General features: G+C 50.0%; 1 protein-coding gene across 1 annotated transcript in view; it reads right to left on the bottom strand.

Moving 5' to 3' along the window:
• Window positions 1-16,476, bottom strand: part of TPRG1 (tumor protein p63 regulated 1) — a 64,375-nt gene extending 47,899 nt beyond the window's left edge. The window contains exons 1-2 of the mRNA XM_065411245.1: window positions 16,276-16,476; window positions 12,855-12,946 (exon numbers count right to left, since the gene is read on the bottom strand). Of these exons, the coding sequence (XP_065267317.1) occupies window positions 12,855-12,946; window positions 16,276-16,476 (293 nt within the window). The remainder of the gene's footprint in view (window positions 1-12,854; window positions 12,947-16,275) is intronic.
• Window positions 16,477-16,984: the final 508 nt, after the last annotated feature.

Genomic DNA, 16,984 nt, shown 5'->3' with positions numbered 1-16,984 from the left:
CCCAGGATTATAATAACCAGAGGCAGGTCTAAATTAGCAGAGGAGAATTTAAGGAGGCTGAGCCAAACTACATTGTGCTGCCACCAACTGGCCACAATAAGCAACAAAAAACTTTGCAAAGAGACGTGTGCTGCAAGAAGCTGACTGCATTTATCTAGTTGCAATTACTGAGCCAGACCTAGTTGCTTCCCAGTGAGCTTTGATCCTGGGTAACACTGCCGACTCGCCGGGTGTCAAATACACACACCGAGGTGCTAAGACACACTCTCATACAACCTATTCTACTCTGTATCGATTATCACCATGGTATCTGAGAGCTTAAGGGTGAGCAAATGGGCACACACAAAAAACCCATTCATACACTACACACAAGAGTATCTGTTCCCTGAGCTCTCAGGAGCTCTGGAGTGGACAGGTACCCTTCTTCCCCCCGTGGGACAATCCTGATTTTTGATTCATCAGGGTTAATTGACAGCATAGGCGCCGACTCCGTGGGTGCTCCAGGGCTGGAGCACCAACGGGGAAAAATTAGCAGGTGCTCCGCACCCACCGACAGCCAAGCTCCCCGCTTCTCATCTCCTTCTCCCCCACCCAGCATGCCGCGTTCCTGCTCCTCCCCCTCGCAGTCAGGGCCGGCTCCAGGCACCAGCTTAACAAGCAGGTGCTTGGGGTGGCCAAGGGAGAGGGGCGGCACCTGCGGCAATTCGGGGGCGGCAGGTCCCTCACTCCCTCTAGGAGCGAAGGACCTGCCGCCGAACTGCCGCTGCCAATCGCAGCTTTTTTTTTTTTTCCCCCCCAATTGCTGCCGCCAATCACGATCGCGACTTTTTTTTTTTTTTTGCTTGGGGCGGCAGAAATGCTGGAGCCGGCCCTGCTCGCAGTGCTTCCCACACACACACACCCGCCGCCTAACAGCTGTTTGGTGGCGCTTAGGACTTTCCCGGAGGGAGGGGGAGGAGCAGGGACGTGGCGCGCTCGGGGGAGGAGGCAGAGAAGAGGTAGGGCAGGGGCGGGGACTTGGGGGTGGAATGGGGGTGGGAAGGGGGCAGGGCTGGGGTGGGAAAAGGCAGGAAGAGAGCAGGGACTTTGAGGAAGGGGTGGAATGGGGGTGGGGTGAGGACGGTGCAGGGGCAGGAAGAGGTGGGGCAGGGGCGGAGCGGGGGTCAAGCACCCACCGGGCAGAGGGGAAGTTAGCGCCTATGATTGACACAATAAATGGAGAGATGTTTTTGGTCTATCAACTAAATAACTAGCCCTGGCCAGAACCACTTTTAAAGATGTGTATTTAAGCTTCAGACAGAGGCCACTGATGGTCAGCAGATACTGCACTTGATGGACAACTGGTCCAATAAAACACATCATTTGCCTTGAGGCCTTTCAGTGAGACACCTAAGGAGCTCAATCTCTTTAGCTTCCTGAAGAGAAGGATATGAGGTGACTTGATCCCAGTCTATAAATACCTCTAGCGGGAGACGGTACCGGAGGTTTGAAAGGCTCCATGGCCTAGCAGACAAAGGCAGAACTGCAGTGGCTAGAAGCTAAAGTTAGACAAATTCAAACGGGAAATGAGATATAGATAGACAAGATTAAGATTAGATAAAATAGACAGACAGCGATTGATTTTTAACGCTGTGGGTAATTAACTATGGGCACAACTTACCTAGGGATGTGATGAATTCTCCATCAGTTGGAATTGTTAAATCAAAATTAGGAGTCTGTCCAAAATAGACACTCTAGCTCCACCACAAGTGGGTGAAGTTCTCTAGCCTATGTTACACAGGAGGTCAGACCAGATAATCACAATGGTCCCTTCTGGGCTTAGAAAGTGAACGTCTAGGTCGCCACTGTATATAATCTCTCTACATGCTCATCTGCCCTGGGAACCATGTAATAAAGACCAGGGTAGCCATTAGCTCAGTGCACATGTTTCCATCATAGGGAGCTCATAGGAAAATGATGCATTTAATTGTTATCAGAGCCACACACCCACTATACATTCATTCTGGCCACAGGAGGTATTCCCTGGATGCTGTCACGGCCCAGCCACCAGATGTTAACATCACGTCTGACACCGGGGCACCAGCAGGCCAGTGTGTTGGTCCCTGGGCTAGGAGAGCTGGGAATGGCCATAGGGGAGGTGACAGAGGTGGGGGACTCAAGTGTGGGGGTGAAGTGGTGAGGTGCCAGGAACCCCCAAAGAGAGGTCAGTCACCCACAGGGCAGGATTAGGAGTTGAGAAAACCTGGGGATTCATGTGCCCCCCCCCAGATACAGGGTTCTTACAGGCACAAAGAGACGCTGACTCTTGGGGGCAAAGGACAGCGCTAACACCCGGATGCAGACTCTGAGGAGTTGTAGATGGGGATGGCTATAGCTCGATTACAGAGACGCTGCTCAGTTATCCAAACGCACACTCCGGAGGCCTGGAAAGGGCCAGTCCAACTCCCCCGGCCGTCAAAGGAAAGGCGGCCGCTGCCCTCAGTGAATGCCTCTAACACAGGGACACGGGCGCCGGGGCAGAGCTCCGTTTGCACCTGCCTGGTTCCCTGAGATGGTCTCTGCTGACGGGTCAGAAGCGTTTGTGATTTCCACAGTAGTTAAGGGGAAGGGAAGGGGGAGGGGGATACTGACCAGTATAATAAGGCCACCTCGTGGACTGCACTTAGCAAGCTCAGGCCAGCACCTCTGCCAGGCCAGCGCTGGGCCCTGCCGAGCTGAAGGGGGTGAGGAGGGACCGTAGCATCATTCTGCAACTGCCCCCACCAGGCCCACGTTGGCTGGCAGAGTTTGCTGGAGCGCAGCAGCCTTGGGCCACGTCCCAGACAGAGAAGGATAGCCCAGGGGCAGCGAGGGGGTGATGTCAAGGTGCTATGCCAGCTCGATGCCATGCGGCAGTGCCTCCCCGCACTGGGGTGCATCCCCCCCGTGTCAGATTCAGCAGCCACCCCGCCCCTGGCTGCTGCAAGAAGGGACAGGCCAAGAGCAGACATCGCGCACGATGCAGCTGCAGCAGCCCGGGAGCTATTCTGTGCACACTTTGCGGCCTGAGCAAAACAGAGTCGGTGCAGGAGTAAGGGAGGGACAGGTGGCGAGCCCATCGTGGGCAGGTTGGGAATCCAGAGCCTCGGCACAGCTTAACTCCGGTGCTCCGGATAGCAGGGAACTAGGAGCGTTTCACCCAGGCGCCGTCAGCAACTCCTCATGACTGACAGCGCTTTCTGGGCACGGGACCAGTAAGCGTGGTGGGCTGGGGGAGGAAAAGGAAGGTGCGGCACAGCTGTCTAGTTAGGCACACTGGGCACAGGTGACCCACTCCCTGGCAAACCGCCTGCCCGCTACAGTGACAGGAGAGGAAGATGGGAAGCACAGCACATGGATCTGACGGCTCGATTTCATGGATGGAAAAAAAGCAAGAGGCTCTCTCTGAAACACGAAGAAGAGAGGGGGGAGGAGGGGGACGGAGAGGTTTGCAAGCTACTTGCTGCCTTTTTTGTGTGGAGGACAGCGAATGTGTGTGGTTATGGGGAGCGTGTCTCCCCGTCACCCCTCCGTAGGCCAGCCCCTAATTGACACAGTCTGCTCACAAGTGTGTGTGACTGTCACTGCTGTCTGCTACTGGCTAGAACGTCAGGCCTGCTCATGATTGTGGTCGTATCATCCTCTAGCAGCTGCAGACTACAGAGGAACAGGAACCTGAATATTACCACAGCGAACAGCGATTCCTCTGCAGCCCAAGTATGACTGGGACCAAGCCTGAGGCCGCTGTTTTGTTGTTTAGCGACTATCCACACTACCTGCCTGCAGCCACGGATTTGTTCCTAGGAGTGCCACTTTGTGGTGCTTCTCTAATTAATGATGGGCCGGATTTGAGAGTGGATCAGGTGGGCAAAAGCATCAGATCTAGGGGTCAGTTCCTCTAACATTCCTCCAGGATGAAGAGTATCTGAGAGATACTGATTGCCCTCCCCTGGGTGCATGCCTAAACATATACACCTAAACAAGGTCAAAATGCAGAACACAATCCTTGCACTATGGAACTAAGCAGCAACAAAACAGCTCCCCCCCGCTCTCTCTTACCAGTTGTAGGGTGCAAAAAAGAGGAGGCGAGGGGTGGTTGGATGCATGGAGGGTAATGCAGACAGCTGGCTGGTGAGACTGCAGGGATATCGCAGAGGGATGCAGGAAAGCGAAAGCGTCTGGGTGGGAGTGCACAGCCGAATCTGGGGTCATAGGGCTAAGAGAAGAGACCCATTAATCATCACCACCATGGCTTGGGCATAAGAAACATTTGGAGCTAAATTGTCACAACTCAACAGCCCCCTCCCTCCTGTAGATCCCCTGGGGAGGCAGATTAGCATTGTGTATTGCTAACGCTGTTGCAAGCATTGCAAGGCATTTTGGGGAAGGGTTAAAGGTTTGAGTGTGGAATGGAAGATTCCTTTGCAGGCTGCAGAGGCCAGAGGGGGAAGGAGGAAGAAAGCAGAGAACGGGTTAACTCGACACTCCATCTTGCTCAGTCAGAAGATAAGGCACTGACTCCAGCCCAAGGCCGCAGCTCACAGCTGACACTTGGCTGCCTGCCGAGAAAGACGGGGGCCTGGAATCCAGCTACCAGCCATGAGAAAGGAAGATGCAGCTGAACAGACCTGCAGAGGCAGCCCATAACGAGCGAGACAAGCGAAGGCCAGCACAGAGGACAACAAAGAGGACAACAAAGTCTAGTCGGTGTGTTTTGGGAAAAGTTGCGGAAACCACAGAAAGCTGGTTTTGACTGGTACAAAAAGCAGCAGGAGCAGAGGTCCCTGAACGGAACACCCCCAAAGGGGCCCAGGACTTGAAACCCTCCTGAGAGCTGGAGCACCTCGGAGATCACAGCGGACCCCGGACGACCTGGGCCCAGGACAAAACTCCCGCCCACCCCTCCCCCTCTTCTTCTTACGTTACACCCAGGCTTGGCCAGCCTCGGGTAGTGCGGGTGTGAGTATGAAAGTGGGTTAGGGCTTGGGCAGGGCCGGCTCCAGGCACCAGCCGAGCAAGCTGGTGCTTGGAGCGGCAGCTTGTAGGAGGCGGCATTCTGCCCAATCCTGTTGTTGTTGTTGTTGTTGTTCCGCTCCGGCCGCCCTGCAGGGGGCAGCGGCGTGGAGGATGGGAGCACCCTGCAGCAAGCCCGGCAGGGCAGTCCTTGTCCTTCCCTCCCCGCCGACCGGAGCCCTCCCGGCAGGGGGCACGGCGGGAGGGGCGGCGTGACAGCGCCCCGCTGAAGCCCTGGCCGCCCCCCTGCTCTCTCTTCCCCCACTCCCTCCCCCTCCCCCAGCTAGCCAGGGCACATCTGCAGGGCAGGGAGTCCCCCTGCACCCTGGCTCCGGCCGCGCCGCAGGTTTTTTTTTTTTGCTTTGCTGTTCTGGCCGCCGCGGGTTTTTTTGTGGGTTTTTTTGCGCTTGGGGCAGCCAGAAAGCCAGAGCCGGCCCTGGGCTTGGGGCACTAACACTTCCTTCCTTTCTCTGCATGACGTGGGGGGGGGAACCCCAGCCCCCCAGCACTCTCCTCTGTTATTTTATTATTTTATTAATAAAGCTTTAAAACTTAGACACTTGGCATGTTTCGTCATCTCCTCCCCAAACGATCCTGCGGCCTCAGCCTGATCACCCGACGCCTCAGGCAGATTGGTAACAGAACTCTGTCACAAAATGAAAGGGAGAGCAGGACAACGCCCTAGAGAAAGTGACAGCGCAGCAGTTCAGCCTAGCCTATGAACCTCCGTGCTTGGAGGACATTGGGGTGAGAGGAGTATCGCTCAGCCTCAGAAACGGGAGGGCATGACCCCCTTTTGCAAGCCTGGCAGCAGTGGGCAGGAAGGAGAGGGATAACACACCCCCATCATGGGTCGGGGCTGAAGAGACCCAGTACCATGTCAGAAATAAAAAGCCAGTGGCCGATATTGGATAGCCCCCGAAAACATACTGCAGGCTACAGAATTGGGATCAGGAACCAAACTCCAAAGGCTGAGCTGGCTCTCAACGGGCTCCAAACTACAGCAGCTCAACAGACTTGACAGGACAAAGTTCCAGGTCATTAGAAAGGCCAGGTGGGTGAGCTCAGATCGTGTATTGGACCAGTTTCTGTTGGTGAGAGAGACAAGCGTTCAAGTTTACCCACAGCTTCTGGTCTGGAAAAGGTACTCAGAGTGTCATGGCAAAATACAAGGTGGAAGAGATTGTTTAGCACAGTGGCTCTCAACCTTTCCAGATAACTGCAACCCTTTCAGGAGTCTGATTTGTCTTCTGTACCCTCCCCCTCCCCCCCAAGGTTTCACCTCACCTCAAAACGACTTGCTTACAAAATGTGACATAAAAATACAAGTGGCACAGCACACTGTTACTGAAAATTGCTGACTTCCTTATTTTTACCACATAATTATAAAATAAATCAATTGCAATATAAATATTGTACTTACATTTCAGTGTATAGTATATAGAGCCATACAAACAAGTCATTGTCTGTATGAAATTTTAGTTTGTACTGACTTCGCTAGTGATTTTTATGGAGCCTGTTGTAAAACTAGGCAAATATCTAGGTGAGTTGATGTACCCCCGGAAGACCTCTGTGTACCCCAGGGGTACACGTGTACCCCTGGTTGAGAAGCACTGCATGATCTAGACCATCCCTGACAGGTGTTTGTCCAACCTGCTCTTAAAAATCTCCAATGATGAAGATTCCACAACCTCCCCAGGCAATTTATTCCAGCGCTTAACGACCCTGTCAGTTAGGAAGTTTTCCCTAATGTCCAACCTAAACCTCCCTTGCTGCAATTTAAGCCCATTGCTTCTTGTCCTGTCCTCAGAGGTTAAGAAGAACAATTCTTCTCCTTCCTCCTTGTATCAACCTTTTAGGTACTTGAAAACTGTTATCATGTCCCCTCTCAATCTTCTCTTTCCCAGACTAAACAAACCCAATTTTTTCAATCTTCCCTCATAGGTCATGTTTTCTAGACCTTGAATCATTTTTGTTGCTCTTCTCTGGACTTTCTCCAATTTGTCCACATCTTTCCTGAAATGTGGCACCCAGAACTGGACACAATACTCCAATTGAGGCCTAATCAGAAGAGCGGAAGAATTACTTCACATGTCTTGCTTACAACACGCCTGCTAATACATCCCAGAAGGATGTTTGCTTTTTTTGCAACAGTGTTACACTGTTGACTCATATTTAGCTTGTGGTCTACTATGACCCCAGATCCCTTTCCGCAGTACTCCCTCCTAGGCAGTCATTTCCCATTGTGTGTGTGTGTGCAACTGATTGTTCCTTCCTAACTGGAGTACTTTGCATTTGTCTTTATTGAATTTCATCCAGTTTACTTAAGACCATTTCTTCAGTTTGTCCAGATCATTTTGAATTTTAATCATAGAATCATAGAATATCAGGGTTGGAAGGGACCTCAGGAGGTCATCTAGTCCAACCCCCTGCTCAGAGCAGGACCAATTCCCAACTAAATCATCCCAGCCAGAACTTTGTCAAGCCTGACCTTAAAAACCTCTAAGGAAGGAGATTCCACCACCACCTCCCATTCCAGTGCTTCATCACCCTCCTAGTGAAAAAGTTTTTCCTAATATCCAATCTAAACCTCCCCCACTGCAACTTGAGACCATTACTCCTTGTTCTGTCATCTGCTATCACTGAGAACAGTCTAGATCCATCCTCTTTGGAACCCCCTTTCAGGTAGTTGAAAGCAGCTATCAAATCCCCCCTCATTCTTCTCTTCTGCAGACTAAACAATCCCAGTTCCCTCAGCCTCTCCTCATAAGTCATGTGTTCCAGCCCCCTAATCATTTTTGTTGCCCTCCGCTGGACTCTTTCCAATTTTTCCACATCCTTCTTGTAGTGTGGGGCCCAAAACTGGACACAGTACTCCAGATGAGGCCTCACCAATGTTAAATAGAGGGGAATGATCACGTCCCTCGATCTGCTGGCAATGCCCCTACTTATACAGCCCAAAATGCAGTTAGCCTCCTTGGCAACAAGGGCACACTGTTGACTCATATCCAGCTTCTCGTCCACTGTAACCCCTAGGTCCTTTTCTGCAGAACTGCTTCCTAGCCATTCGGTCCCTGGTCTGTAACAGTGAATGGGATTCTTCCATCCTAAGTGCAGGATTCTGCACTTGTCCTTGTTGAACCTCATCAGGTTTCTTTTGGCCCAATCCTCTAATTTGTCTAGGTCCCTCTGTATCTTATCCCTACCCTCCAGTGTATCTACCACTCCTCCCAGCTTAGTGTCATCTGCAAACTTGCTGAGAGTGCAGTCCACGCCATCCTCCAGATCATTAATGAAGATATTGAACAAAACCGGCCCCAGGACCAACCCCTGGAGCACTCCGCTTGATACTGGCTGCCAACTAGACATGGAGCCATTGATCACTACCCGTTGAGCCCAACGATCTAGCCAGCTATCCTCAATCTATCCTCAAAAGCACTCGCAACCCCTCCCAGCTTGGTATCATCTGCAAACTTTATAACTTTTGTCATAGGACAAAAAAAGGGGGAGGGAAGGTTAGCGGGTTACAGATTGTTGTAATGAGCCATAAATCCAGTGTCTCTGTTCAGTCCATGATTTTTAGTGTCTAGCAGAGTAATGAATTTAAGCTCCCAGGCTTGTCTTTTGAAGGTGTTGTGCGGGTTTCCTTTGAGGATGAGGACTGATAGGTCACATATGGAGTGATCTGTTGCACAAAGTGTTCCCCCCGGGTGATGTGGTGATTTTTGTCTTTTATCATTTTCCTGTGTGAGTTCATTCAAGAACGTAGGGTTGTCTTGTTTCACCCACGTCGTCATTAGTGGGGCATTTAGTGCACTGGGCGAGGTACAGGGGCACAACAACACTGCAAAGTCCAGGGGTCATTGGACAAATCCTTCAATGGTCTGATTTAGGGCTTAAATAGATTCAGCTAGAAAAAAAAAAGGTTTTCGGATCTTGTCGTTGGCTTTTTTCTGAAATGTAGGGCACGTTTTTCAAAAGGGCCTACGTGACTTAGGAACCTAAGTCCCATTTTCAAAAGTGATGGGCATTTAGGAGCCTCAATCTCATTGAAGGGCAGCGGGTTTTAGGTTCCAAAGTGCCCAAATGATTTTTGAAAATGGGACTTGGACTCTTGAAATTTTTACCCAGAGTCTCATCTTGGACAGCTGGAAACAAAATCTAGAAAGAACATGTGCTTGGTTTTGATGCGCTAAGGCCCCAGCCCTGCAAACCCTTATGCAAGATCAGGTCCCATGCTTGTAAAGTGCCTTTGACCCATCAGGATAAACTGCCCTGTACAAATTCAGGTGATTAAATATAAAAGTAGGGATGGAATTTCCACAGCCACCTAAAAGATTCATACATTCAAAGGCCAGAAGGGACCATCTAGTCCAGGGGTAGGCAACCTATGGCACACGTGCCGAAGGCGGCACACGAGCTGATTTTCAGTGGCACTCACACTGACCGGGTCCTGGCCACCGGTCCGGGGGGCTCTGCATTTTAATTTCATTTTAAATGAAGCTTCTTAAACATTTTAAAAACTTTATTTACTTTACATACAACAATAGTTTAGTTATATATTATAGACTTATCGAAAGAGACCTTCTAAAAACGTTAAAATGTATGACTGGCACACGAAACCTTAAATTAGAGTGAATAAATGAAGACTCGGCACAGCACTTCTGAAAGGTCGCCGACCCCTGATCTAGTCAGACCTCGTGTGTAACACAGGACATCCCCAAAATATTCCTACTGCAGATCCTTTAGAAAAACATCCAATCTTGATTTAAACATTGCCAGTGATGGAGGATCCACCATGACCTTTGGTAAATTGTTCTAGTGGTACCCGGTTGCCACTCATTTTAATGCACGCTGGGAATCATAGAATATCAGGGTTGGAAGGGACCTCAGGAGGTCATCTAGTCCAACCCACTGCTCAAAGCAGAACCAATCCTCAATTTTTGCCCCATCCCTAAATGGCCCCCTCAAGGATTGAGCTCACAACCCTGGGTTTAGTAGGCCAATGCTCAAACCACTGAGCTATCCCTCCCCCATTTGCAGTAGGCAGCTTTCAACGCCAGCATGCAGAAATTGAGACACCGAGGGCTGGGATATTTCGGCCTGTCTTTAGAAGGAATGGACGTGGGGTGCCTTTAAATCTCACACACCCGCCAGCCCCAGCACTGCTGAAGTAGCTTAAAAGAAACTCACTGACACATCTTCACAATCAGCAACGAAATACTGTACCTGGACTACAGCAGCCGCCCCTCCCAGCGGCCTCATCATACAGGATGAGTCAGAGAGCCCGGCTTCACACAGAGAAGAGCAACTCGCATCACAGCTGGTCTGTGCAAACCCTCCCGCGCAGGGTTGGAGCTTTTAAAAACATAGCAAATATACACAAGCTCCTGGAGAGGCCAAAGCAAACAGCAGCCCTGCTAAATGGGTTCCCGAACTCCCGACAGCTGAACACAGGCAGACTTGACTAGCTACTTGCCAACCAGGTCACAGGACCACAGCATGGCATCATTAGTGCAAGTAAGCGTGCCCCTAACCACTGATTGCCAAGCAATCTGCTGCACTGGCCATGTACATACACCGCCACAGCAATATTTACCCCGTCATTAAAAGGCCATTTCACTATCGTTACCAATACACGAGAGGTTTTAGACTATGGAACGTTGCCCCAGGGCTGCTACCTACCAGTCCATCTCCGCTATTGAGATGCAGATTCTTGGGCTGGTTCATTTTGTCCTATAACCTTTTTTTTTTTTTTTTTTTTTTTTTTGCACAGTGTGGGGAGGGAGGGAGGGACAGGAGAGAAGAGGAAGGATGGTCCTGTGCTGAAGGGACTCAGGAGTGCAAGTCCAGAATTCCCATGTAACCGCCCTATGCAACCTGTCCTGTGTCTCAGTTTCCGGTCTGTAAAATGGGGATAAATACTGCTCCTTTTCAGCCACTCTTTGTCATGTCTATTTAGGCTGGAAGCTCTTTGGAGGAGAGACCGACACATACTGTGTGTCTGTGGAGCACCCAGCACAACAGGGCTCTGATCCTGGTTTGGGACCTCTAGGTTTTGCCTTACTAAGAATAATAGATGATCATCACATTCACCTGGGCACTAAAGGGGGGAAGGAGACAGGTGGCAGGAGGGTGAGAGAGCTTTTGTCAACGTTCTCCAGGCATTTGGGGCAAGTGAAAGGTGCTGACAACTGGGAGACTGGCGACATCTAGCGGCAGACCAGTACAGCCCCAACAGCTGCTCTTTCCCTCCATCCACCCCACTGTCCTGTCCACCTGCTGCGGTGCTGTTCTAAAGGGACCACTCCAGGTTGCTGGTTCCAATCCAGCCCTAGCCAGCGGTGAGCGAAACTCACTGCTGCCTGGTGGAGCTGCGGAGCTCAGCCTCATTTCCAGTCACGACAGCAGGTGCGTTACAATAATCCTCACGCCACCTCCTCTCCCGCACTGAAGTGGTGTTTCAAGGACGTTACACATCGTGCAGCAAGTGGGAGACAGTGAATAAACTGTCCTATGGTCCACAGCCTCTCAAGGGTGTGAGCCACTCCAATGTCCCTCAGGGAAATGCCAAGCTGGTCCCTGGCTGGTGTCAATGGAAGTGACTCCCTTGAGTTCCCTGGAGCTGAATCCAGTCACACCCACTGAGGGTCGGGCATGATGTCTTGTCTGCTCCTTTCCCGGGTGGCAGTCCTAGCGGACTTTTAGAAAGCACCAGGAGGCGACACCACCAGTCTTGGGAAATAGTTTGTGTCTCGGCAGGAGAGGCTGTGATGTCTGGCGCTGTTCTGGAGCCCATAATGGCTGTCAAATCCACCTATGTAACCCTGGCCCTACCAGCCTCTTTCTCTGTACTTTCGAAATGGCTCAACTATGTCAGGAGCCACATTAAATGCTGTTCTCGTCTCGGCTAAACCCAGGGTGCCACCTGCAAAGATCCTTAACTGCAGAACATATCCACTCCCGGGCTTGAATGACGTGTCATCTGTGAGACTGAGGAGTTGTCATTTGCCCACTGCTGGGATCCTGTTAACTAGAAATAAACACAACAGAGAAGGCAATTTCCAAGTTTCAGCAAAGAGACGAGCTCTGGCATCAACCTTTTTCTTTTCCTTAAAAGAAACTGCTCACAGAGCCCTTCGAAGCAAGATTGGCGATGATTCGGTTTCCCAGTCCCTGCACTAGCTCTTAGAAAATGACAAAAGAGGCACAGATGACCCCAGAATTAACAGTTACATTTACATTGTTTATTCTTTGGTCTGAGGATGATGACGACGACACCACCACCACCTACCTCTTATCTAGCACTTTTCATCAGCAGATCTCAAAGCACTTGACCCATTTCACAGATGGGGAAACTGAGGCACAGAGCAGGACAGTTACTTGCCCAGCGTCACCCAGCAGGCCCATGACAGTGCCAGGAACTGAATGCAGGTCTCCTGGGTCCCAGTCCAGTGCTCTATACACTGTTGCCAATATAATAAATAACACCTACACAGCACTTACCGTCAACATGATTTACAAAACACTAACAAAGGGATCATCGATATTAAGAGACTCCACACAGCTCTTTATAGCACTACACTGGAGGCATAGGCCCACTTTGTTCTGTGTCTGGAATTCCCCTCCCTACAGTTTCCCTTTCAACAGGAAGTCGTGCTATTGGCTGATGTATCTATGCAATCACTTCTAAAAGCAGAACCCAGAGAGCTTAACCTAGTGTCACTACGTGACACCCCTTCCCTCCCATTGTTGCTTTATTTCTGACAGCCCATAACAAAGCCACCGCCTCAGCCAGTGCCCCATACGTCATGGCTACTCACTCGGACAAAAGCCAGAAGCTCTGAGCAGTTTCCCCCGAATTCTTGACCACATGGATTTTTAGATCTTCTATGGCTTGGTCAAATGCTCCTGGCTAGAAAGGGAGAACATCAGAAAAGAATAGTAAGATAAACATGATGGAAAGAAATTACAGCTCAAACACACACGCTCCTCTTATTCTAACCCAAGGCACAGGAGCAACGCTAAATGCACAAAGGTGTCGCCTTCAAAGAAAAGTATCACATCTCAAGCCTCAGAACTATGGGATCTATTCGTAACATGGTTTTTATTTGGAAATGACTCCGTTATCTGCCCTCTGTCTGCCTTCCAGGGGGTGGGGGTTCATCTTATATATACAAGCTAATTGTGGCATCCTTATTGTCCAGTTGTTTGAGGGTCCATCATGAGGTGACAATTATTCCTGCTCTGAAAAAAAAACCAGAATATTGTTCAAACAAGAACAGGGCTTTCAAAACTACCAAAGTAACCACCCAGATGCGTGTGGAGGGAATCCAAGATGGCAGCTGGTGTTGGGGCGGTCTCCCGGGTTAATACAAAGGCCGTCCATTGGTTTATGGAAGTACCGCACATTTCAGTCGATTCGTTCGTTTGTGGGAGCATGTGTCCGTCTGCCTGTGTGATTCCACTGACTTCAGTGGAGGTACTTCACATTTACATGGGTGTAAACAAGATCACATCCGGCCTATATTACATGGGTCTTTAATATTTGTGATGGGGACACAACAGAAACGGAGGAAGGTGGTAAAGACCTGGTATTTCATCACTGGGCGTATGAGGCCGCAAACGGAAACTCACAACACGAGTTCCATCTTTTCTTCTTTAAAATGAACAGGAAACTGCCACTTTCACATGGTTTCAATATAAGCCCATAAACCAGCCCTGGTCCACTTGAAAAGTCCCTGAGCATCAGCAAACCTTAGCTGTGTATCACGCACCACCAGGAGAGTCTCACATGGTTTCACCTTTCCTAACTTAGCTTTTTCACAGCACTGGTCACCTAGCTCTGCAGGGCTGCTGTTACTTTGGAAAGGAAGCAGCACAGGGGACCAGAGAGGACAGGGGGTCTGATCGTAGGCGCCAACTCCATGGATGCTCTGGGGATAGAGCACCCAGGGAAAAAAATGGTGGGTGCTCAGCACCCACCGGCAGCCCTCCCGATCAGCTCCTCTCCCTCCCCCCAGCACCTCCTGCACACCGCAAGCAGCTGTTCAGCGGCGTGCAGAAGGCGCTGGGGGGAGGGGGAGGAGTGGGGGCAGGGCCTGGGATGGAGCAGGGGTTGAGCACGCCTCCAGCAACTCATAAAGACGGCAGCTATGGGTCTGATGCAACTGAGTTTGACTGGCAAAGCCAGCTGGTCCTTCTACTGAAAGCGCATTATCTGTAAAGGTGCTCAGTGCCCTCACCCCTGAAATCGCTTTCCAAGATCAGGCGCCAAGGATCTGATCTAAAGTGCAGTGAAGTCAATGGGAATATTTCAATGAGCCTCAGCCAGTGCTTAATTTGTAATGAAAGACGTGCCAGGGCTCAAGCAATTTTTTTACATTCATAATGGATACAGTCAGCCCAAAGGTGCTGGGGCTCTGAACCGCCAGGCCCAGAGGTGCCGGGGCTCTGCCCTGGCAAACTCTGGCCTTAGTACCAGGGAGGCTTAAAGCATCTGCATTATTCTGAAATAAAGGCCTGCTCAAGATGGCAGCATGAAAAGCCAACTTGCTCTATGAGCTACCTTGATTTCATAGAATATCAGGGTTGGAAGGGAGGTCATCTAGTCCAACCCCCTGCTCAAAGCAGGGCCAATCCCCTGACAGTTTTTTTTTTTTTTACTCCAGTTCCTTAAATGGCCCCCTCAAGGATTGAACTCATAACCCTGGGTTTAGCAGGCCAATGCTCAAACCACTGAGCTATCCCTCCGGGAGATGTGCCCCCCCAGGGAGCATTGTGCCTGGTTCAGACCTCGACGGGGAGGGGAAGGGGTTGACAGCATGCAGGGAAGCTTGGTGTCTATATGAGCCAAACCAGTGTCATACAGGCAACTGCGTCTCAGAACACAATGCGGTGCCCAGAGCCTGCTTATTAGAGTCCTGCTGCCTACAATAGACTGCAAGTTATAAAAAGGCAACAGGGAACCGTTAATTAAATAGTAAACGATCAAATGGTTTTAGCTCCTTTCATCTGCATATAATTTACATTCTTAAGTTTAAATTTAGAGAGAATTTCTCCCCTCCCCTTCCGGCTTTCGGGTACGATAGCTCGTGGATGGCAATCTGAGGGGAACTTATAAATACATAGTCAGTGGAGATGAAGTATTGTTCCTTTTGTAAGACACTGCTTTGGATCAGTGGTCTCCGCCACCGAAACAATGGTCCTACTCACAGCATACCTCAAGTTATTAGCCCTGAGTGCTACTTTTCCATCCAGGAAGACTCTGCATTAAATAGGTATAAGAATTAAGGGCTCAATTAAGCCCAGTGGGAGCTTAAAGCGGTCAGCACCTCCAGGAGCTTCTTAGGATCAGGGGCTAATAGCAAATGCGCTAAACAGTGGGTCGGAGATGGCCGAGGAAATATATTCCACAGAGTATATGCGCACTCAGACTTTGTAGCTACTAACGTTAAGGAAAGGGCTTGTCAGGTGCTTTAGTTGGTGCCGCCTGCATCAGTGAATGATAATTTTCTAACATTTCCACTTAATGGGTTCCTAGACTGAAGGGTGATGGGCCCTCCACAAATACAATAAATTCGATGGAGGCCTTCTCTCCTTTGGGAATTTACTCCCTTTCCAGCCCATCGGTGGCTAGCGAAAGGAGTAGCTTCACCAATGCAAATCTCAAGTGTAGAAAAGCAAAGCCATAATTTGCACTGATGCAGGTTACCCAGGGTTCAGACAGGGGACCAGCTACCTTGGTACCAATTGTGGGTTTGTCTGCAAGGAGTTCTGGCCGCTGACTGATAGAACTGAGGCAAAGTCCCACATTAGACAAGGCCTTTGATTGGATAAAGCCCTCTCATAAGCTATTACTTCTCAGTTATCCTTGGGGATGTCACACAGTTGGTTACATCAAATTGAATTCCAAACTATACCCTCCAAACACTGAGGAAGTTCCGGTGTGAGCTATACCCCATGCCCATGTGCAGGGAAGATAGTGAACACAGCTTATGGTGTATGGGAGTTTCAGGTGGAAATCACGCATGCCCGGAGGAGACTAGACTCACATGCAGGTTTTTTCCCAATGAACCTAAATCATAGAGGGTCTGACTCGACTCCTAGCCACATAAAGGTAGATCACTCCAGATCGTTTTGGCAATTCGGGGACTGAATATCCAGGAGGAGAACCCGGGAGCCAAGCCATTCCGTGGGCAGTCCATTAACTAAGGGACGCAAACAGGGGTGGGGTTTGCTTACCCTTGTAACAAAGAATTTCCTCATGGCATGCAGGTTGACGTAAGAATTTGGGAAGGGAGTAGACTCAGAAGTCACAGATGGGGACCCCTTGCCTCCACTTGGGTTGAACTCTGGACCTTTTCCATCGCCAGCTTTTCTTTCGCCCGTCTCTTCCATTTGCTCCACCATCTGGAAGTCTTGGTTGTGCTCACTGTTAGACATTTCAGCCGCCTAAAAATCAAGCAAGACAGAACAACCAGAACGTCTGATCAAATCCTTTGTATTACTGCTAAATGAAATGCAAGCGCACGCCAACTGGGCAAAACCAAATGAATGTTTAAACCCTCCATGCTTTTCCATATCTATGGCCTTCAAAATATCATTCAGCTGCATTAGTAAATGGCATTAACATCACCTTCCTCGTTTGTAGCAACTTTCATCCAAAGATCTCAAAGTGCTCTGTAAATATGAGGTAGGTCTCATAACCCTCCCTTTGAGGAGAGTACATGTTATCCCCATTTCAAACACAGAAAGATGACCTAGGCCACCCAGGAGTGTTGTGGAAAAGCTGGGAACTGAAGCTTGGTTAGCTCAGTCCTATAATTTAACCACTGTGGACAATACTTCCGCTCAAGACGTGCCAAGACCATCGTCCAAACCTTCTTGTGAAAGAGTGGACTCACAGCTGCAGCACCTCCTTATGGCCAGACCTGGTGTAGCAGCTATACCT

Source organism: Emys orbicularis, chromosome 9, assembly GCF_028017835.1.
Source record: "Emys orbicularis isolate rEmyOrb1 chromosome 9, rEmyOrb1.hap1, whole genome shotgun sequence".
Taxonomy (NCBI): Eukaryota; Metazoa; Chordata; order Testudines; family Emydidae; genus Emys; species Emys orbicularis.
This window is presented reverse-complemented; position numbering and strand designations above follow the sequence as displayed.